At 54.4% G+C, this 23,244-nt stretch overlaps 1 protein-coding gene across 1 annotated transcript in view; it reads right to left on the reverse strand.

Moving 5' to 3' along the window:
• The window catches only part of MYO15B (myosin XVB), a 32,334-nt gene extending 16,001 nt beyond the window's left edge, over positions 1–16,333 (reverse strand). Inside the window, 20 exon segments of the mRNA XM_029212893.1 lie at positions 3,464–3,621; positions 3,862–3,979; positions 4,419–4,543; positions 4,682–4,727; positions 4,817–4,932; positions 5,122–5,199; positions 8,047–8,172; positions 8,930–9,061; positions 9,313–9,408; positions 10,517–10,649; positions 10,725–10,783; positions 10,897–11,010; positions 11,746–11,907; positions 12,301–12,364; positions 12,489–12,592; positions 12,855–12,977; positions 13,275–13,353; positions 13,508–13,617; positions 13,852–13,915; positions 14,295–16,333. Of these exon segments, the coding sequence (XP_029068726.1) occupies positions 3,464–3,621; positions 3,862–3,979; positions 4,419–4,543; positions 4,682–4,727; positions 4,817–4,932; positions 5,122–5,199; positions 8,047–8,172; positions 8,930–9,061; positions 9,313–9,408; positions 10,517–10,649; positions 10,725–10,783; positions 10,897–11,010; positions 11,746–11,907; positions 12,301–12,364; positions 12,489–12,592; positions 12,855–12,977; positions 13,275–13,353; positions 13,508–13,617; positions 13,852–13,915; positions 14,295–16,333 (4,046 nt within the window).
• Positions 16,334–23,244: the final 6,911 nt, after the last annotated feature.

The following is a 23,244-nucleotide window of genomic DNA, read 5'->3' on the forward strand; positions in this document are numbered from 1 at the left end:
AAAGACCAGCAGGTAAACTGAGATGCTGCTGTGTCCGAGGATCAAGATCTGGGACTCTGGCGCCGACCACCCAGGCTCGTTCCCCTACCGTTTAGTCACTGCGGTCTTGGATAAGTTACTTTACCTCTCTGGGGTTTATCTGCTTTTGTTTTTTGGCCACGCCGCATGGCATGTGGAATCTGAGTTCCCCGACCAGGGATCAAACCCGGCCCTGGCAGTGAAAGCGCTGAGTCGTGGACTTCCCTAGTGGCGCAGTGGTCAAGAATCCGCCTGCCAATGCGGGGGACACAGGTTCGAGCCCTAGTCCGGGATGACCCCATATGCCGCGGAGCAACTAAGCCCGTGCGCCACAACTACTGAACCTGCGCTCTAGAGCCCACAAGCCACAACTACTGAAGCCCGTGCGCCTAGAGCCCGTGCTCCGTGACAAGAGAAGCCACCGTAATGAGAAGCCTGCACACCACAAGGAAGAGTAGCCCCCGCTCGCCGCAGCTAGAGAAAGCCCGCACGCAGCAAGGAAGACCCAACACAGCCAAAAATAAATAAATAAATAAATTTATTAAAAAAAAAAAAAAAGAAAGAAAGAAAGAAAGCGCGCACTGAGTCCTAACCACTGGACCGCCAGGGAATTCCCTACTTTACCTCTGTGTTTTATTTTCATCATCTCTAAATTGAGAAGTATTGTAATGCCTGCCCCACAATAAGATGAAATGAATAGAGTCTGGCATATTATTATTTAAGAAGCAGAACTTCTAAAAAATGAAAAAATAACATTCACTGGAAGTCTAACAGGAGATCCTGGAAGAGACAATATCTTTGAGAATTTTCCAGATATAAGAAAGACCAGACTCCTCAATGAAGGAGCCCTGAGCATGATAAATATTTAAAAATAAATCTATATATACTACTAGACATAACATAGATAAACAACAAGGATCTACTGTATAGCACAGGGAACTATATTTAATATCTTGTAATTACCTATAATGGAAAAAAATCTGAAAATGCGTATATATATGTATTATGTATGTATGTATATATTTGTAACTGAATCATTTTGCTGTACACCTGAAACATCGTAAATCACTATACTTCAATAAAAACATAAATAAATCTATAGCTTTTGTACATAAAAGGACACTTTCAAGAGAATGAAAAGAGGGCTTCCCTGGTGACGCAGTGGTTGGGAATCCACCTGCCAATACAAGGGACATGGGTTCGAGCCCTGGTCCGGGAAGATCCCACATGCTGTGGAGCAGCTAAGCCTGTGCACCACAATTACTGGGCCTATGCTCTAGAGCCCGTGAGCCGAAACTACTCAGCCCACATGCCACAATCACTGAAGCCCGCGTGCCTAGAGCCCATGCTCCACAACACGACAAGCCACCGCAATGAGAAGCCAGCACACCACAACAAAGAGTAGCCCTCGCTTGCCGCAACTAGAGAAAGCCCATGTGCAGCAACGAAGACCCAATGCAGCCAAAAATGAATAATAAATTAAATAAATTTTAAAATTTTAATTTAAAAAAGAGAATGAAAAGACAACCCACGTAATGGGAGACTACTTGCAAATCACACATTTGATAAAGGTTTAATATCCAGAACATATAAAGAACTCCTACAACTCAATGAAAAAAAAAAACAACCCAATTAAAAAGCAGGCAGAGGGGGACTTCCCTGGTGGCATAGTGGTTAAGAAATCGCCTGCCAACGCAGGGGACAAGGGTTCGAGCCCTGGTCCGGGAAGATCCCACATGCTGCGGAGCAACTAAGCCTGTGCACCACAACTACTGAGCCTGCGCTCTAGAGCCCACAAGCCACAACTACTGAGACCGCAAGCCACAACTACTGAGCCCGTGTGCCACAACTACTGAAGCCCACGCACCTAGAGCCCGTGCTCCGCAACAAGAGAAGCCACCACAATGAGAAGCCCGCGCACCGCAACGAAGAGCAGCCCCTGCTCACCGCAACTAGAGAAAGCCCACGCACAGCAACGAAGACTCGACACAGCCAAAAATAAATAAATAAATAAATTCCCATAGAAAAAAAAAAGCAGGCAGAGGACTTGAATAGATATTTCTCCAAAGAGATACACAAATGGCCAAGAAGTACATGAAAAGATGCTCAACATCATTAGTCATTAAAGAAATGCAAATCAAAACCACAATGAGATACCACCTCACACCCACTAGGATGGCTATCATTTAAAAAGCAGAAAATAACAAGTATTGGCAAAGATGCAGAGAAACTGGGACCTTCACACATTGCTGGTAGGAATATAAAATGGTTCAGCCGCTGTGGAAAACAGTTTGGCAATTCCTCAAAAAGGTAAAGACAGAGTTACCATATAACTCAGGATTTCCACTCCCAGATAGAGACCCAAAAGAACCAAAAGCAGAAACTTGAACAGTTACTTGTACACTTGTGTTGATAGCAGCCTTATTCACAATAAGCCAAAAGGTAGAAACAACCCACTGACAGATAAGTGGATAAACAAAATGCGGTCCATCCACACAATGGAACAATTTTCAGCCATAAAAAAGACATGAAGTTCTGACACATGTTACGACAGGGACGAACCCTGAAAACGCTATGCTTAGTGCAGTAATGTAAAAGGAATTTCTATGGGTCAACTTAGACGGCATATCTAGAATAGGCAAATTCAAAGCAATGGAAAGCATACTGGAGGTTACCGGGGGCGGGAGGGAAGGGAGAGGGAGGCATCATTGCTGAATGGGTATAGAGTTCCCGCTGGTGATGAAAACGTTTTGGAAACATATAGTGGTGACGGGTGCCCCCTTCTCCAAGGCTTCCCTGGTGTCCATGGTACTGCCTTCATTTTGTTCTCAGTCCTTAAACAATCCCCTTTGGGGCGACTGGAAGCTGGTTTACTGTCTGCATCTGACTCCCCAGCTAGCTTGGAAGGCACCATCTCTGTGCCTGTGTGAAGATGCTGGCACCTTCCTCCCTGTGTTGCCAGCACCTGGCCCAGGGTAGATGGAGAAGATGGTCAACCAACAGCTGTTGGATGGATGAGTGAAGACGGGCAGTGAAGGGTGAGTGGGGATGGAGCTAATGAGGCGAGAAGGGTGAGGGGAGCATCATAGGACCACGAAGCCCAAAGAGCCTGGAGTGTAAAAGTCCGGCCTACATCGAGGCTGGAGAAGTAGGCAGGGCCTCACACAACCTGATTCACGCTTTTAAAAGAGTATTCTTGCTGCAGAGTGGAGAACAGATTAGAAAAAAGAACAGTCAAGGAGTCAAGACCGCAGGTTTGACTGGCCTAGCAGGTAATGAGCTTCTCGTGGCTGGGGGTATTCAAGCAGAGACGGCATGGTGGGGATGCCAGCAAGGAGAGTCCGGTGCTGATGGGAAGCAGGAAGACTAGCCTTGAGGCCCTACGCCCCCCCGACCCTGCCCCACCACCGTGAGGAGGCCTACAGTCTCGCCCCACTCTGCACACCTGGCCTGGAGCCCACGCACGCGAATCCGTGGTAGGAGGCGAAGGCGTTGACAGGAGAGGCTGGTGCAGAGGCCTCGGTGCAGGGTGAGCAGGGCCTGGGCGCGCTGCTGGGCCCGGTGCCGCTCCAGCTGCTGCCAGCCCAGCTCCCGCAGTAGCACCTGGGGGCAGAGGTTTGGGCTGGGGGCAGGCCAGGTGGCTGGAGACCACCCTGCCCTTCTCCCGAGGCCTCAGCCTCCTCCTTTCTGCCAAACTATTGATTCTACTGGGGTGCCCGGGACACCCGGCCCACTCCATCTCCCCACCACCCAGAAGGACCACCAAATCATGAGTTGGTCCCAAAATGTTCCTCCCACTTTCCAGCCATACCTGCTGCTTCCCTGCTCATACACACCACCCACCTGGGTGGCTCCCAGGTGACAGAGGGGCGACTCAGCCCCAAACACCTGGTTCAGGATGGCGCCACATCTTTCCCGGTCAGAGAGCTCTTCCTGTCCCTCTGTCCCCAGGGCCCGGAACCTGCCCCAAGGACGGAGAACCTTGCGGAGGTCGGAACAAGCACAGCAGGGACCTCCCTCCACGCTCATTTGACCCCTGAATCCCTCGGGGTCTATTCAGTCTATAAGTAATTCAACAATGATTTGGAAAGCACCTACTATGTGCCAGGCACTAAGGAGAGTTTTGCTGAGAGGACAAGGGGCAGGTGAATGCACAGAGCCGTGGAGAGGTGTGCGGGTGACGAACAGTGAAAGGAGACGCAGATGGAGGAAGAGAAGGAGAGACAGAGAGAAAGGAAGGAGGGCGGGTTGGACGTCAGGCCCAGGGTCCCTGGGAAAGTGTGTCCATCCCCCGCTCCCCAAAAAGCCCCAGGTCCGCCAGCCACTCCAGGGGGCCTTCCTAGTGAGCCCTGGCCCTGAGGTGCCTGCGCCCCGGGGCTGCCCGCATCCTGGGCCCCTACCTGGCCAGGAAGGCCTGGAAAGGCACGCGAACGGGGAAGTTGGCGCTGCGGGTACACACGGCCTCCAGGATGCCCGCCTGGCGCAGTTGCTCTGCCACGTGACCCACATCAAAGAGGCCCGGAAGCTGTGGCCACGGGGCAGAGCCAAGGAGAGCTGAATTGAGGGGCTCAGAGCTGTGGGGAAGGTGGGGCAGGGCCGAGGAGGGCTGAGGGGGGCGGGCAGGGGTGGGAGGGCTCTGGCGCCAGGTGCTGGGAGAGCTCACCTTTCCCGGGTTGGGGTTGAGGCACTGGATGAAATAGACATGGCTCCTGGTGGGTGGAAGGGGCGGTCACTTGAGCACAGACTGGCCCCTCCATTCAAACTCCCTGGGGTTGAGTGTGGGGGGCCCTATTCTCACCTGCCCAGCCGGGCTAGGAGGTCCCCCAGGGAATGCTGGAAGCGAGAGGTCAGCGTGGGTTTGCCTGGTCCGTCCCCAGACTCGGGCTCTGCTTCCTGGAACAGGCTACCCACCAGCTGTGGGGTGAGAGGGGGCCAAGCCAGCTCACCTGGGCCTGTCCAGCCTGCCCCTCACCCCAACCCCCGGGGAGCCAGGGTGGGCCGGCCAAAGGTTCAGGTTGCCAGGGGCTTGAAGACCAGCTCCTTGGGCAAGGCTGTCAGGGTGGAGAGGGCAGAATGGGGGGACAGGGCGGCTGGCAGGGGCACCTGGAGCTGGCTCTGGGCAAGCATTTCCACCACAGCAGGGTCAAGATGATCCTGGTTTCTGTTTAAAAACTTGTGAACCTGCAAGAGATAATGTGGGGGTGGGGGGAGGGGAAGCCAAGGAGAGAAGGCTGGGTGTGGAAGCCAGTCCCTTTGCAAAATAATCCAGCCTCTCCCCTCTGAGTTATAAGGCCACCTTTGACACAACACTGTAAATCAACTATACTTCATTAAAAAAAAATGTTTTACAAAGGCCCCCTTTGAAGTTGGACTCATCTCACACCACGTACCAAAATTAACTCAAAATGAATGGATCAAAGACCCAGATGTAAGGCCTGAAACTATAAAACTCTTAGAAGAAAACAAAGGGAGAAAGCTTCATGACATTGGACTTGGCAATGATTTCCTGAATATGACACTAAAAGCACAGGCAACAAAGGAAAAATAGATAAACTGGATTTCATTAAAATGAAAAACTTTTGTGTATCAAAATACAGTACTAAGAGGGTGAAAAGACAGCCTACAAAATGGGAGAAAATATCACATAAAGTGGGTTAATATGCAGATTATGTAAAGAACTCCTACAACTTAACAACAACAAAAAAATAAAACAACTCAATTCAGGACTTCCCTGGTGGCACAGTGGTTAAGGATCCGCCTGCCAATGCGGGGGGCACTGGTTCGATCCCTGGTCCAGGAAGACCCCACATGCCGCATAGCAACTAAGCCCATGCACCACAACTACTGAGCCCACATGCCACAACTACTGAAGCCCACACACCTAGAGCCCGTGCTCCGCAACAAGAGAAGCCACCACAATGAGAAGGCCGTGCACCGCAATGAAGAGTAGCCCCCTGCTCGCTGCAACTAGAGAAAGCCTGCGTGTGGCAACGAAGACCCAAGGCAGCCAAAAATAAATAAATAAACCCCAAACCAACTCAATTCAAAAATGGGCAAAGGACTTGAATAGATATTTCTCCAAAGATACACAAATGGCCAAGAAGCACATGAAAAGATGCTTGACATCGTTAGTCATTAGAGAAATGCAAATCAAAACCACAATGAAAAAAAAACAAACAAAAAAACCCAATGAGATACCTCTTCACACCCACTAGGATGACTATAATTTTCAAAAATGGAAAATAACAAGTATTTGCAAGGATGTAGAAAAACTGGAACCCCCAATACATTGCTGGTGGGACTATAAAATGGTGCAATCACTGAGGAATAGTTTGGTGGCTCCTCAAAAAGGTAAACATAGCATTACCATATGACCCAGCAAACCTACTCTTAGGCAGATACCTAAAAGAATTGAAAGCAGCGACTCAAACAGTTACTTGTACACCCATGTTCACAGCAGCGTTATTCACAATAGCCAAAAAGGTGGAAACAATTCATGTCCATCAGCAGATGAATGGATAAACAAAATGTGGTCTATACATACAACGGAATATTATTCAGCCATAAAAAGGAAGGAAATTCTGACACATGCTACAACATGGATGAACCTTGGAAGCATTATGCTTAATGCAATGAGTCAGACACATAAGGAGTTTGTGTGTGTGTGTGTTATGATTCCACTTACATAAGAATAGGCAAATTTATAGATACAGAAAGTAGATTAGATATTGCCAGAGTCTGAGGAAGGGGGAATTGCAGCTTAATGTTTAATGGGTAAGTTGTTTCTGTTTGGGATAATGAAAAAGTACTGGAAATGGATAGCAGTGATGGTTACACAACATTGTGAATGTAAAGACACTGAAATGTACGCTTAAAAATGGTTAGAATGGGAAATTTTATGTTGTGTATACTTTACCACATTTTTTTAAAGGCCGTCTTTGTCACATACCCAGTTCTTTGTTACACTTTTGGGTCTGTTTATTGGGTTTTCACTTCTGTCTCATTGATGGGTCTGCTCCTTATCAATACCATACTCTTTTAATTGCTAGAGCTTTAAAATATGTTTTAATATCTGATAGAGCAAATTCCTCCATAATCATTTGCTTTTTATATCTTATTAGCTATTCTTATGCATTTATTTTCCATATAATACTTCAGAATAATTTTGTTAAAATCCACCTCTCCTTCTCTCATAAAAGCCCCATTGGAGTATTGTCTGGAATTACATGACTTTTCTAGATTAACTGGGAAAGAGTGAACATTATAGGGCTCCCCAACAGGAATGTGGCTTTTCCCTCCATTTTTAAGTCTTCTTTTGTGACCTTCAATACAATTTTATAGTTTTCTTTAGTCAATCTCCTTCTGTTTCTTCCTTTTTTCTTTTAGATGTGATTTTTTTTTGAGGTATAATTGACATATACTCCTTGTGTTTCACGTGTGGATAACTCCTGTGTAGTTTGTATGTTTTCTTCTACAACCAGAGCATGTCACCTCCTCCAGGAAGCCTTACCTGACTTGCCCCACCTCAAACCAGTCACCTGGTCCTAGCCTTTAAACCAGGCCCCCTCCCTTCAGCAGCTCTCCTCCTGGGTAGGTGTGCAGTAGTCATGAAACTCATAAAGGGGAGAGGAGAATCCCTTCAGTGAGCACCTAGTATCTGCCAGGCACCTGACCCGCCATTTCCATGTAATTGCATTAATCCTCAGGACAATGCTAGAGGCTGGACTCCCATTCCCCTTTTACAGATGAGGAAATGGAGGCTCAGAAGGAGAAGTAGACTGCCTGAGGTTATCAGAGCCAGGTCCCATGCATACACTCTGCCCCTCTTGGACTGGAGGGTCCCAAGGCCTTGACCCTCCCCACCCCATAATGCCCACCCAGAACTCAGTAAGTCATGCACTAGGTGAGGCCAAGGGGCCAGGTGGGGACAGATGGCCAAGCCTTGGAAGGGGCCTCCCCACACGTACCCCTCTCACCCGTCAGGTGACTCCCCAGGGTCACATTGCCCTCACTGATTCACCCTGATACCTGGTAGGTGACGGTCCCAGCATAATGCCGTACGGTGAAGATGGGAAGGGGCAGCTGGGGCTTGGTGTAATGCGGGTGGTCGCCGTGGTGGTAGTGGCACTTCTGCAGGAAGGTGTGGTCCGTGGCCTGAGAAGAGGAAGAGCTTCTCAGGCCTTTGCAGGTGCCATTCCCCTGCTGGGACTGTGCTTCCCTCCCCTGCCCCCCAAAACCACATGCACTGAACAGAAGGTGAGCTTTGGTTTTTGGTCCCCAAACTTCTTTTTCAGGAAGAGTCACTCCACATCTGAGTACTTATAAAGGGCACAGCTTCTATCCCAGGGACTATTTTGAAAAATTGGTTCCCATTTGAGAAAAAACACAGTAGCCTTGTATACCTCAGTCAATAAGATTTGGTGGCTTAGAGGACCCTTGATGAAATCATTTAAAAGAAATGGGGCTAGGGGAACTTTAAGGCAGATTTAGCAATCGTTCCTGGGAGTCTGGTCTCACAGTTACATGTGTTTCTGAACAAGTCTTTCAAAGATACTTTTAAAAAGCCATCCGGTAAGAGATTATTTTATAGTGCTAAGGAACTTATAACAACAAATACTTGGGGAAACCCTCACAAGCCCCTCATGGGGCCTGCACAGTCCCCACCACCCTGCCCCTCAGGCACAATTTTCCCCCTTCTGCAGGAGGACTCTTGGAGAAGTCGGGAATCTCACTCAGGATCACCCAGAGACAGGATTTGAAGCCAGTTTGGCCACTGCTTTCCCAAGCTGCGCTGAGGGCCTGTGGGCAGGGTCCCAGGACCTCAGCACTTTATTGCTACCCTGGGAGTTCCTGCTGGCTCTGGCCTGGCCACCAGGGCCCCCACTCCTTGTCCCCGACACTGAGGGCTCACCTGGGACAGCCATGTCTGGGCATCCAGGATATTCAGGAGGCTGTGGGGCTGGTCTACCAGGAGATCCAAGCAGGACTCCTGTGGAGGCTGGGTGATGGGCACCCAGGGCAACAACTCCCTCCGACACTCCTCCTGGGAACAGCCAGCATTTAGTTTACAGAGACCATCCATGTTCATGGGGGGACCTCATCTGAGCCAGAGCAAGGATGGCCCTCCCACTTTACAGATGAGTAAACTGAGCCTCAGAAGGACTGAGACGGCCCATAGCAAGGGGGCTTTGGGGCAGAGCTCTCGGTGTAGTACCTTCTCTTTACCAGGGATGGCCTCTGTTCTGGGAAACAGCTGGGTGTCCCCCTGCCACCTCCATGCCCAGCTCCCCATACCTCCTCCTGGGCCAGAAGCATCTGGCTAGAGAAGAGCTGCAGGCGCTCGCTGGCGAGATTGTTGCACAGCTGCTCCAGGCCGTTGACCCGCAGTGCCTGGGAGGGGCGCGTGGGCAGTGAGGTGGGCACCCACACGAGGTGGGGGCACAGGGCAGCTGGTCGGGGGTCTAGCACACAGGCCTGGTTCCCTTCATCCCCCTCCCACAGCTGCCCCCATTCTCCCCAGCACTAGGCGGGAGTGGTGCCCTAGGGCTGATGCTTCCTCCTCCAGGGACAAGACCAAAGATCCTGACACAGCATGCAGGCCACCTCAGCCCAGTCCCAGCCTCGATCATGCTTCCTCCCTCCAACAACCCACACCCCTGCCTTCTGTCTTAGCACCACTGTGAGCCTTCGGGCCTCTGATCATAGCCATCCTGTGGTCTAGAAGACACCTCTTGCTACAGCCTAACTCGCTGGCTATCAGAATGCCACATCCTCGTAAGCAGAGCTCCAGGCTGCCGCCTCCAAGAAGCCTTCCAGCATCCTTCCTGTTGGAATTACAGGCTCCTTCCTCTGTGCCCCTCAGCACTTTCCTAGTAAGCCCAGCAGAGCCCCCGCTTCGTGTAGCTTTGCACAGTTTTGACATGTTCTAAAATACACACAAGAGCACGCATGTGCGTACATGCGCACGCACACACACACACACGGGCAACGGTCATCCCCTCCTCAGAGAGCGGATAGTCACCAAGGACACACTGGAGAGGAGGAGAGAGCAGGGGACTGGGCACAGTGCCCATCCAAGGACTGAGGTGGGGGCCACCTCCTCTTGCTCTCGCCCCTCCTCCCTGCCTTGAGGAAACAGGATGTTCTGGAAAGGGGTGAAGAGCTTATGAAAAACTCAGTGTGATTTGGGGGATTCCCTCTCTTCCCTCTCCTCTGGGTACACAGCAGGCGAGGCTGACCCATCCGAGGGTCTTTCATTGTCTTAAGGGCTCCTGTGAGACTCTGCAAGGCCAAGCAGGCAGAACTCTCCAGAGCCGACGTCAGGGCTGGACAGGGCAGATGGCTGTACCTATGGAGCACGCAGCTGTCTCGTGGACCATCTTATGGTCAGAAAGGCAAGCAGCGCACTAGCGCCCCCACAAAGGGAAGCTGCTGGGGTCCCCAGAAATAACCAGGATGAGGTGGGCACCCCGTCCTGGGCCCCGCCCCCAGGGGTGACCTCAAAGCCGTAGACATCGACGACAGTGACAGTGACCACGCTGCCTCCCTCCCCGGGGGGTGCCAGCTGCACATTGGTTCTCCTCAGAAGCCAGGTGAAGAGCCGCGAGTACAGGGCCTTGGCCAGGGCGTCCCTGTGGGCATGGGGAGTGAGCCTCGTGCAGCAGGGGCCAGGCCTGCTCACAGCTCTCTCCTGTCCCCAGGGCCACCTGGCATTGATGGCACTTTCCACGGGCAGGGATCTCGAGACCCGGCCATAGGGCGTCTCCTGAGGGCAGAGGATGTGCATGTGGTACGTCAGGCCCAAGGCCCATACTAGTGCTCCCCAAGCCTTCGGGTGGACTGGTCAGGCCCCCGCCTCCCCAGGACCCCCGAGCTCACCATGACCCTCCTGGTGACAGCCCCCTCCAGGCGCTCGGGCGGCACCCGCAGCAACCGGGCTGCTGTGTGGATCTCAGCCCAGCTGGACACGGCAGCCACCTCCTGTGACTCCCTCTGGACAGGCGGGAGGGGGCAGGGAGAGCTCTGCTTGTGGACTGGCTGTTTCCCATGGGGCAGGGGCAGGGCCTTGCTTTGCCTGGCAAGGTGCCCTGTTACCCAAAGGTAGATCTGGGCAGGTAGGAGCTGGCTCCGGAGTCTGAGGGCCTGAGTGTGAATCCTGACTTTACCTCTCCACTAACTGGCGGCCCTGACAAGTCTCTTTCCTTCTCCGAGTCTCCACCGTCTTATTGTTAAAGGCGAAACAACAATTTTTATGTTATGGTGTTCTCAGGAGCAATGAATTAGAAAATATGTGCAGGGAATTCCTCAGCGGTCCAGTGGTTATAGGACTCGGCACATTCACTGCCGGGGGCCCGGGTTCAATCCCTGGTCAGGGAACTAAGATCCCGCAAGCTGCGTGGTGTGGCCAAAAGAAAAAAAAAAAAAAAGAAAATATATGTAGAGTGATCTACACAGTGCCAGGTACATAATAGCTGCTCAATTAATGCCAAGCATCCTCCTTAGGGTGGCAGTTTAGTGGGACAGGATCGGTATAGATGCAGAAGACCCTGGTTTCAGTTTTCTCATCTGTACGATGGGAGTTCATCTGCCTTCTGGGGCAGTGGTGAGGCCCTGATGGTGGCCCGGGGCCTTACTGTCTCCTAGACACAAGTGTTTGGCATTGTTATTTCTGCCCTCGTGATGATGCAAACAAGCCACCACCAATCCAGTGTCTCAGAGGGAGCTCACCTCTGAAGAGGAGAGGCAGATGTTGCCCAGCTGCAGGACAGAGGCCAGCACAGCCCAGACGGCAGTCAACTCCTCGGTGCACAAGCCCAGCACCTGCAGGGCCTTCACCAGTCCTGTGAAGTCCTGGGCATCCTCCTTGCCCCGGAGCCTGCAGGCCCGGCCCTGCAGAGCACAGCAGGGGTGAGGGGTGAGGAGTCTGGCCACCCGCAGCTTCCCTCTCCTCAGACCCTCCCCTGGGCAGGCCCCGTTGTCCAGCACCGAGGGGGCCTTCCCCCACCTGGTTGAGGTAGTAGTAGGTCTCCGGCCCCTGTAGGGAGAGCCGTTCCCGTTCCATGGGGTCCAGCCCCGCCAGCAGCTCATAAAAAACATGGAAGCTCCGCTCAGCCTGGGCCTCAGGGGAGAAGGACTGGCTTAGGGAGAGCAACGGCCTGGTCCTGTGCCCCAGGGGAGCAAGGACAAGTCCTGGGGAAGGCAGGCTTGGGGGCTGAGGGACCACAGCCGCTCACAGCGGCCCCTCCCTCTTTCCCGCTCTGGGAGCAGCGGGCCAGGTCATACCTGAAACACCACCCTCGAGGTCTCAAGCAGATAATGTGACACAGAGGCTCCCAGGATGACCCCTCTGTGGACACAGGACACTCAGTGAGGGACCCACCGTGGGCTGGGCCCAAGGGCAGCAGTCTCAGCTTCCCAGTAAGGGAAACTGATCATGGGTGACCCTGCCCACCTGGACCCCCGTCACTCACTGCTTCAGGCAGAGGCCTAAGACCTGGCCAAAGCGGCTGGCGTTGGCGTTGAGGACTGTCTTGGCGTGGCCAAAGCTGCTGAGCATGGGCAGCACGTCGTCCAGCTGGATGGGGGAGGGGCATTCAAGTACCCCTGGGAGCAGCAGTGGTGCCCACCGATCAGGCATCCCGGCCGAGGAAACTATGTCCCTGGCAGCTCTGTTGGCCCACGGAGGGGTCAGTCACCCCAGCCCTCCCTGCCCCCGCAGTAGGCAATGCCTGGGGATGCCCCCGAGGGGAAGCCAGAGGCCTGAAGACCACCCTTCTGGCCCAAAGGAGTAGCATGGTCCCTCTTGGATCCCTGGGAAATGGCGAGCTGCCCATCACCTGACATCCTCTGTCCCTTGTCTGCCCCTGCTCCAGGCTGCTTAGGAACTGCACAATCTTTCTGGAAGCTTCTGTCTTCCCAGAGCCGCTGTGCCCACTGCAGGAGGCAGAGGCTGGCAGGGTCTCCAGGAAGGGGCACATAGGACAATCCCATTGAGCCCGAAAGTGGGGATATGCCCACCTGGAAGTGATACCTGCCCTAAAGGAGACTCCCAGAAATGCAGAAACATAGACCTGGGGCGTAGAGACCAAACAGAAAAAAGTCCCCAAGATGCCTCGTTCAAGGGGCACAGTCTTAGGAAGTCCAGAGCTGTTGCCCAGCAGTGGACCAGACAGGCAGTTTCAAATGCAGACCTCACATCCCCTTCCTCCTGGCCTTCAGTGTGGCCTGAAAGTTCAGCCAAGCAGGGCAGCCAGCACTCACCCCAGGAGGATGCAGGTGCCCTGCCCAGTGCTCTGAGACAGGCTATAGGCTGCTGCCACGATGGCAAAGATGTGTCTGGGGGAGGAGGGTGGAAGCAGATGAGAAGGTTACCAGAGATGGGCATCTGGGGCCTCCTGGGCGTAGGCAGGTCGTGCCTGCCATGCCCTGGACCTCAGTCAATGGGACATGCTGGGGGTGAGCAGAGGGCTGGTGGGGCAAATTCACGTACGGGGTGGTGTTAGGGGTCTTCCTAGGGTGGTAGCTGGCCAGGACCTCAGGTGAGAAGAGAGGCAGGGGCCGGCGGGGGTTCAGAGCGAGCAGGAGGGGCCCCCCAAAGGTCTGGGAGGAAAGTGGAAGCTCTCATCAGAACATGGAGGGAGCAGGTGATGCAAATAGAGTGGAGCTCTGATGCCCCCGGCCCCTCCCCGCTCTGCAGGACCCCAGAGAGGGTTCAGCACCCAGCCCAGGGAGGAGAAAGATGGAGGGGAAAGCTCTCCAGGGGTGCCCGGAGGGCCCTCTGATCCCTGAGGAAAGGGAATCCCAGCCCACCATCCCCTCTTGGGTCTCCCGTACATAGATTCGGCCCAGGTAAAACCTCTTCTTGAGGCACAGCAGCACGGAGCTGTCGCACACCGGCCTGTAGGGAAGCAGGGTGGAGAAGCAGGGAGTTGGGGGCAGAAGATCCTGGGTTAGCGCTGCTACTGGCTTCAGAGACACTTCCACCAAGTCATGCACCCTCTCCGAGCTGGTCCATAATACAGGGGTCCGGCTGCTAAGCAAATTACCAGCGCCGTGGGCGCTACAAGCAGGACCAGGCTGCTGACCCAGAGGGAAGCTTTGTGCCAATTAGAGAAGGAAGGAGCACCTGATTCTCACCCCTCACCTGCCCCTTCCAACCAGACGACCTTGTGTGGCAAAATCCCATGTAAGGATACAATTCATAAAAGAACGGGGGTAGGATGGGATACGAGTAAGTGTGACCCAGGCATGGCAGGTTTGGGACCGCGCCCGCTCACCGCAGCCGGGCCAGGTCCTCGGTGTCTTCCAGGCCTTCCCCCAGGCTCCTGTCCTCGGCGCTGGGAAAGGGCGGCGCCTCCAGGCCCGGCCCGAGGCTCAGCTCCAGGTCCTTCTCCAGCGCCTCCTCGGTCTCATCCTCCGGCTCCCATCGATCCCTCAGGAACCTGCAGGGGCTCGGGCTCCTCTCCCGCCGCAGGCGGGTCTCCAAGATGAGTCGGGGCAGCAGTGCTTCGGTGCCAAACCCAGGGTCCTCCCGGGGGTCCTCGCCCTGTGCCCAGTGCACCGGAGCCTCGGCTCCCAAGGTCTCCGGCTCCGCTTCGCTGCTGGAGCCTCTCTCGAGTGGGGGCTCGTCGGAGGGAGTCGGGCCGAGAGAGCCGTGGCAGCGCCCGGCCACCCCTTCTCCACTCGCCCTGCGCCCCTCACTGTCCCCTGAAGCCCCCGCACAAGACGAAAAGTGCCCCTCCCCAGCGGGGGCGTCCGCGGACGCTTCCTCTGAGCTCTGGCTGCTCGAGGTCCTCCCTGCCCTGTGGATCCTGGGGAACATGACCGCAAACTTGGGATCTGGAGTCGGGTCCGCGTCCTCAGAAGGGTCGTCGGGGGCTGGCCTTTCCGCAACCTGCGGGGAACTCGAGCCGCCACCAGGGGGAGCCCTCGGTCGCCCGCCCAGCCCAGCTACGCCCGCCAGGCTCAGCTCTAGACCGCGGCTCAGCCCCGGCCCGCGGCCCCGCCCCTCGCCCGCCCGCGGCCGGAGCTGCAGCCACCGCAGGAGGCCCAGGCCCCGTGCCACCCGCAGGAGCCGGTCCTTGAGGCCCGAGCGGCAGGGACCCGCGGCCTGGGGAGCGGGCCCTGGCGGGGGCCTCGCGCGAAGCCTGCCGGGCGCCACCAGGGCGACCAGCGGCGCTGGGTCCCTGGACCCTTCTCCTCCAGCCCCCGCTTCGCTCACGCCCTCCTCCTCTCGCACCTTCCCCACCCCCTCTCCGACCTGGGTACGCTGACCCCGGGCGGTCGAGGCCTCGGCTCTAACGGCCTCGGGGCCCCTCGGCTCAGCCTCGGGCTGCACCCCACTGTTTCTCGCGTCCCGGGCCCGCCTGGGATCTCGAGAAGCCCGCGAGCTCCGGGGAACGCACGCGCGGCTGCCCTCGAGGGGACTGGAGGCCGCGGCTTTACTGGCCGGTTCAGCCTCTTCGGCCTCAGTGGACCCGCTTGTCGTTCCTGGGGCTGCCCGTACGCTCCGTCCAGGCCCGGCTCCCTCCAGACTCAAGTCTGTGTCAGTCTCGGAATCCTCGGTTTCTCCCTGGGGCCTCGCCCCCGACGATTTTTCCGGGCTCCGGGGCCCGGCGGGGGGCTTGTCACCGCCTCTGCCGTCGCTGCCCAGGCCGTCGCTGCTCGGGCGTTCTCTCGGCGCCTCCAGCGCTGACTCCGGACCGGTTTGGGTGCTTCCCGAGCCCATGTCCGTTTGCTCCGAGTTGGGCCGCTGCTCTGGGGCCCCACCGCTCTGGCTGCCGCTCTCCAGGGCCTCGCGGGCTTCGCTGTCCGGGCAGGAGCTGGCCCCGTCTCCATCAGACGTGTCCCCATTGAGGCTGCGGGTCTCTTGGTGGCCCCGCTGAACCGAGCGTCCCCGCCCTTTTCCTCCTCTCCTGCGGCGGTCGCGCCCGCGTGTCCTTCCTCCTCCGAGGAGACCCTTCTCCTCCAGGCGCCCCCCACGGCCGTCCCCAGGCTTGTGGTTCTCCTTAGGCCCGCATCCCCGACGCCAAGCGCTGCCTCGTCTCCCCGCAGCCTCCGGTGGCGGCCCAGCCTCTGGCCGTCTGCAGTCGCCGTTCTCCTCTACGGTGGGCTTCCTGCGGCCACCGGGGGTCTCCTGGCCCCCCGCGGTGCAGGGATCCAAGAGTGGTCTTGCCCCGTGGGCTTTACCGCGGCCCTGTCGGCGCTCCCGGCTGGGAGCGCTGTCCGCGCTGGCCGACCCGGATTCCTGCTCCCCGGAGGTCGGCCTCCCGGGTCCCTCCGGCCGCTGGGGCGTTTTGCCCTTGCTCCTGACCATGGTTTGTTTCCCGGCGTCTCCTTCCTGTCCTCTTCCCTAGGAGCTGGCTGCCCGCAGGTGCCCTCGGCAGCACATCACAGGTTGCGGCTACAGGCTCAATCTACCCGCCCCCGCATCTCCCGCTTTATGCGTGAGCATCAATAATGCAGGTGGCTGCGGGTCCTGACCTCCTCGGCCAACAATAGAGTGGAGGCCACCCAGGAAAGAGGAGCTGCAACTGCGGACAAAGGCCGTGGACAGGGCAACCGTGCCGCCTGGAGTTGCTGCCGGCCAGGTCAGCCTGGCACCACGCCAAATCGAGGGGGCCCATGCTCTGCTCCCGCCTCACTGCTTCTTCAGCAGGGCGTGAAGGGGTGCCAAAAGAACCGTCCTCCTCGTCCTGGGGTCTCTAGGGGAATCCGTCCTCCTCCCTGCATTGGCAGGCGGATTCTTAACCACTGCGCCACCAGGGAAGTCCAGGTTACCCATTTCTTGTATTGCCTTCAAGAGCTATCCACGCACAGAAAAGCAAGTATTCTTTTTCCCTTTGAGCACAGGTGGAATCTTTTCTAGCTCATGGCTCTCCACTCTGCTTTTTCCAATCTAACAGATTAACTTGGAGATTTCATAATAGTGCATAATGATCTTCTTTTCTTTTTACCACTGCATAATAATCCAGCAAATGAACGTGCCATAGTTTAACCAATTCTTTATTGATAGTGTGAAAATTAATCAAGGGAAACCTTACTAAAATGGAGTCCAGAGGCCAGAAGGGGGAGCTCTTACACGCTTACCCCTCCACCTCAATGCAGATCCCAAGGGAAAGAAATGTACTTTGTACTACAGCCAGCTGGAGGAAAAAAGATTTTCTCCTTGCCTGGCACAGCTCAGCCAATGAGAAACTGTCAAACTAAGACAATGAAAAGCCACTGTGCTTCAAATTCCCAATTTCCTCCAATGGTCTTTTTGTTTATAACAGCCTTTCCCAACTTCCCCTTCTCCTCTATAAAAAAGTTTCCTCTCCTTTGCTTTAGCAGGGTTGCGTGTTGCTGGCCATAGTTGCTATCCTGTGTTGTAATTCTTTGCTGCTCTTGAATAAACCTGTTTTCCTGGTAAAATAACTGACTTTTTAAAATTGCTTTAGGCTAACAGACTTTTATGTCTGAAACGGAGGATGCCTTCATCTCAGCTTTTGCTTCAGTTACAAACAACATTGACTCCACCTGTGTCCAAGCAGAATCAATTCCTAGAAGTAGAATTGCTGGGCCATAGGGTATGTGTATTTGTAATTTGGAGTGCTCCAAAATTTCCTCCATGGAGGCTGTATCAATTTACACTCCCACAAACAAGATAGGAGGCCACCCATTTTAACATGGCACTGAGGCATGGTGTTACCTAACATTTTTGCCACTCTGAAACGTGACAAATCTCAGTGTCTTTTAAATTCATTTCTCTGTGAAAATAAGCAGCTTTCCTCCATCTTACAGCCTTTTTTTTTTTTTTCCTGAGACCTGTCTTTTCTCATTCTTTACCCATCTTTGTATTGATGCGGATCTGTTTCTTGATGGTTATACTGTAGTTAAACCCAGGCAGGATTCATGAGCCCTTTTTGGATGGCCCCAGGGCTCCGGGGCACCCAAGATGGAGTCAGATGAGATCTCCAGCCAGGGCCTGTGACCTGCCCCGCAGGGCTCCGTGCCCCTGCTGACCACTCACTCTGGCCTCTCCTCACCAGCAGCCCCGCCCAGAATCAGAGTGGGGGAGGTAACATTCCAGATTGTGGCCCTTTCCTTGGTATGCTCTCCAGTTGGCTTGTACCTGCCTTGTACCCACCTCTCTGCACATCTCCTGGAGCCAGCCTCAGACCTGGGTGGAGCGGCTGCAAGCACTCACGTTACCCAGGAGGGCCACTCACAGCCCAGAGGCCTGGTTTGAGCAAGGAGTTGAAAGTGACTTGGCCTTTGCCAAGGAAGCAGCCTTCTAGTGAAGGAAGCAGCTGTCCCAAAGGAACACAAGCTCATGGGTAACATCAGTTACCATGTAGCTCATAAAACTGGTGTCTTTGTGAAAGTCTGTAAGCTGTGCTTCCCCACCACCAATACTGACCAAGGCAAAGGGCGATGAGACTCATAGGGCTCGTTTCACCTGCAGAAAGCAGGAAGTGGGGTGATGTGCTCACACCATGGGTGATTACACAGCACTGTCAGCAACACACACGGGTTATTTCACAAACGCAATGGTGAGTGAAGAAGCCAGAAAGAGCTATAGAGTCACTGTATGACTCTATTTACATAAAGTACGAAAAGAGCAAACTGAGCTAGTTATAGAGTGGTGCCTGGGGTGGGGGCTGGGAGGTTGGTAGTGACTAGAAGGGTCACAAGGGAGCCTCCATGGGTGATACTGTTTGTTCAGTTGGTGGAGGTTTATCGGGTTGTACTCCTATGACTTGTGCTATTCTGTATGCGTTTTATAATTTAAAAGGTAACACAGAGAAAGAGCTCACTGGTTTGCCCTGGACTAATAATAATGATGATGTGCTAGGTACTGTTCTAAGTACTACACTTAATTTTTTTTTTTTCTTTTGGCCACGCCCTGCGGCCTGTGGGATCTTAGTTCCCCAGCCAGGGATTGAACCCAGGCCCTCAGCAGTGAAAGCACGGAGTCCTAACCACTGGACCGCCAGGGAATTCCCTGAATTCACTTAATTCTTGAAAGCACTCTAAGAGGTTGGTGCTATAAGGATTCCCATTTTATGGATGATAAGACTGAGGCACACAGCTGAGTGTCAGAACTGGAATGCCAGGAATTCCCTGGCAGGCCAGTGGTTAGGACTCTCTGCTTTCACTGCTGAGGGCCTGGGTTCAATCCCTGGTTGGGGAACTAAGATCCCACAAGCTGCACAGCGCGGCCAAAAATAAATATATTATTATATATATAAAAAAAAGAAGTGGGATGCCCACTCAGGCAGTCTGGCTCCCAAGACCTGGCAAAAGAACATGTGTGAGGAGCTACCATCAGCTACACACAGAACTTCCATTTGTCCAGCCCATTACAATGTGTCCTGTGAGCTCTGGGGGCAGAGGGAGAGCTCCACACCTGTCTCTAATCTCCTACCTTCTCCCCTGCCCTCCTCTCCCTCTGGTTGATCCAGGACAGAGCTCGGATCTCACTCAGCTCCGTGGGCGTGGCCACTTCTGATCCTCTGAGTCTCAGTTAGTTCTCTTCCCAAGCTTCATTTCATTCAAACCCCCCAAAACCCTAGGAAGGAGATATGGTCTCATTTCACAGATGGGGAAACGGCACTGAGAGGGTAAGTGGCTTAAAGACACACAGCCAGTAAGTGAGAAATTGGGGACCCAATTCAAGGGTCCCGCTATTCTTTTTCTTTAATTAATTAATTTATTGGCTACATTGGGTCTTCGTTGCTGCACGCGGGCTTTCTCCAGTGGCTAGCAGGGGCTACTTTCCGTTGCGGTGCGCGGGCTTCTCATTGTCGTGGCTTCTCTTGGTGCAGAGCATGGGCTATAGGCACGCAGGCTTCAGTAGTTGTGGCATGTGGGCTCACTAGTTGTGGCTTGCGGGCTCTAGAGCACAGGCTCACTAGTTGTGGTGCACGGGCTCAGTTGCTCCACGGCATGTGGGATCTTCCCGAACCAGGGCTCAAACCCATATCTCCTGCATTGGCAGGTGGATTCTTAACCACTGCGCCACCAGGGAAGCCCGGGTCCCGCTATTCTGCTCCATGACACTTCTGCTGAGAATTGGCTTCAGAACCAGACAGGCTTGGTCCCTCCCCTGTCCCACTTCCTGGCTGTGTGATTTCCAACAATCTCCGGGGAACTCCCCTGGACAAACCTGATAGCAGGGCAGAGGGGCCCCAGCCCCAAGCCCAGTTCTCCCCTTTGCCTCCTCCTTCCCACTCATTCCTTCATCTGCTTTGCTCATGAGGACTGTGAGCTCCTCCTCCGGTCTGTGCAAGCCCTCTTCTGACTCCACTCCACACTCCTTCCCTCCCTCCTGATCCATTTCCTCCTCTCCTGGCCTCACCCACCTCACAGTAACTTTCACCTCCTTTGGTTGGGTGTTTACTGGGAGCCAGCTGCTGTGGGATGTTACAGATTCTCATTTAATCCTTTCAGTCCTCTGAGGTCGGCCCTATTATCACAGCCCATTTTGGAGATAAGTAAACAAAGGCGCAGGAGTGAGGTCATCTATCCAAGGTCACACAGCCGGTCACAGGCAAAGCCAGTGATGGAGGGTTGGATCCGCCCGACTTTCAGATGTAGGTGAACACTGTCTTCCACCGCTGGATGCCGAAGGCCCTCAGATCTAAGTCTCCAGACTGGCTGCCTGTGGTACGTCTCCAGGGACTTTGGTTTTTTTTTTTTTTGCGGTACGCGGGCCTCTCACTGTTCTGGCCTCTCCCGTTGCGGAGCACAGGCTCCGGACGCGCAGGCTCGGCGGCCATGGCGCACGGGCCCAGCCGCTCCGTGGCACGTGGGATCTTCCCAGACCGGGGCACGAACCCGTGTCCCCTGCATCGGCAGGCTGACTCTCAACCACTGCGCCACCAGGGAAGCCCCCTCCAGGGCCTTTGGAATTGGCAGTGACTCCTCCCACTCACTCACCGGTCTATCTGGCAGCCATCCTGGTCAACTCAACCTCTCAATACCTCCGTTTCACCACTCCCATCACCTCTCCCTGGACACCCCACTTCTCCCTTGGGGCCAGCCCAGCTCCCGTCAATCCCCTTTCTAGAGCACGCCTATCCATAAAAATGGTTGGTCTCACACTCCTAATATGAGAACTTTTCTTCTGAAATATTTGAACCACCAACGTAAGCTAACGCTTCAAAGCATAGTGTACGCAAGGCAAATCTCGTCCTTAATGCGTGCGGGGTAAATCCATTTTCAAAGAGCCCTCCTGGATTTTCAGGTGCGTGTGTGCTTGTTGACTTCTTGTTCGAGCTGATTAGCTGGATCATTGCGGCAGTCACGAAGCCATGGAGGTGTCGGCTCTGCCATTTTCTTCTCATTTGTTGGCGTTTGCATTGTTACTGTGATCTTCAAGTCTTGGTTTCTTGGCAGGAAACTTCGTGTCGCTTGTCCATTAGTGTGAGGTAATTTAGGCCAATTGAATAAAAGACATGGAAGCCCCCCTAAACTGGCAGTCACAAAACCATACCTGTCTCCCTAGGTGGGGAGCCCAGCTCTCTGGGTGTGATGTTCCCACTCCTTCCTTGGCACCCACTTTTGGCGCAGGATCCTCTGACCCACAGACTGAGGACCCCAGTGCCAACCCAAGTTAGAGAAGACATCCTATGCATCAAACTCTAAGATGTTCTCCCTGACCCTGACAGAGGGCCTCCCCCATCATTAGCCCATTGACCTCGAGGTCTCATAGGAACCTGGCAACAGACCACGAGGGAATACCGTTATCCCATTTCCCAGGAGAAACTGCTGCAGAGCAGGTAAGTAATTTGCCTGAGTGGAACTTGGTTGCTGTAGCTGCGGCTGAAGCTACAGTAGTCTTTAGAAGAATAAATCTCCTCATGGAACTTCCCTGCTTAAAGCCCTCCAGAAGGGACTTCCCTGGCGGTCCAGCACCTCCATTGCAGGGGGCGTGGGTTCGATCCCTGGTCTGGGAACTAAGATCCCACGTGCCACGCAGCGCGGCAGAAAAAAAACGTCCTTCAAAGGCTTCCGCTGTCTCAGGATGGAGTCCAGACTGTCTTGCAGAGGGAGCAGTTCTCCCCACCTCCCCCACGCCCGTGGCTTTGCCTTTATCTGCCCAGCATCCTTTCTCCACTTCTTCCCAGGACAGCATTTTCTTCCTTTGGGGAGCTGTCCCTCCCACTCCTCGCGGCTCTTGGGGCTCCATCTCAGTAAGCCCCCACTATTCCTCTAAGGAGAAACAAGGGATGCTTGAGTGGTCCAAGTTCCAAAATGCAGCGACTCTTGAGCTGGACGTGCTGGGCCGGAGGGTGGGTGCAGAGGATGCTCCCACGGTGTGTCCGTCCTGGGACCTGGGCCTCAGCTCCTCCTCTGCTCCCTGAGTAATCCGTGTCCTTCCAACAGGCCCTTTCCGCACTCAGGCCAGGGTGGGTTCCTGCGGCCCGTGGCAGTGCCCTCACCCTCACGAGGCTCCTGGACTGGCCCTGGCATTTTCAGCTCATTTCCTGCTAGCCACCCTCAGCTCTTCACTCGTTCTACGGCGAGCAGAACACTCCCTCTCGTGCTGCTGTACCTCCCCGCCCCCAGTCCTCTGCACCGAACAGTCTGCCCAGCCAGCTCCCGGTCACCTCTCCCGTCACACTTAACGTCACCTCCCCAGGCACATTTCTCACAAGCCCCCAGATCTCCCTCGTCTTAACACTTCCTGCACTCGTAAGGACCCCACGAGGGCAGGGATCACATTGTCTTGGCCACCTCTGAACCCCAAGCACCTGGCGTATAGCTGGTGCTCAGTGAAGACAGGTGAATAAAGATGTAGCCCAAGTAGAATCAAACCCCGGGCTTATAAAGACCTTAACTGCCCCCCATGCCTCAGCAGCACCCCATAGTCCTTCCCTGAAGTCCGGAAGAAGCCATCGGGCCTGAGATACTGTGTGCATCTTCCCCTCCGAACAGCAAGGGAAGGCCAGCCAGGGGCAGCTAGGGGCCTCCCATTGCCCCCCACCCAGGGATGCAGTCAGACTCAGTTCAGTTAACTTTTACCATTTATTCCCAAAGAGAGAAGGCATATAGCGTTCGGACACAACCAGATACAGTTTGATCTGATTCAAAGAGCTTAAAAAACAGATTCTCCTGAGCACCAGCCTGGTCCAGGGGACGGACCCAAGGGGCAAAGGCAAGGAACCAGCTAACGATCATTTCTATTTACGTGGAAAATCTCTGCACAATTAAAAAAGTAAAGTCGTTGGGCCAGTCCAG

This window comes from Monodon monoceros, unplaced genomic scaffold (assembly GCF_005190385.1).
Source record: "Monodon monoceros isolate NGI ecotype Baffin Bay Population unplaced genomic scaffold, NGI_Narwhal_1 Super_Scaffold_9, whole genome shotgun sequence".
Taxonomy (NCBI): Eukaryota; Metazoa; Chordata; class Mammalia; order Artiodactyla; family Monodontidae; genus Monodon; species Monodon monoceros.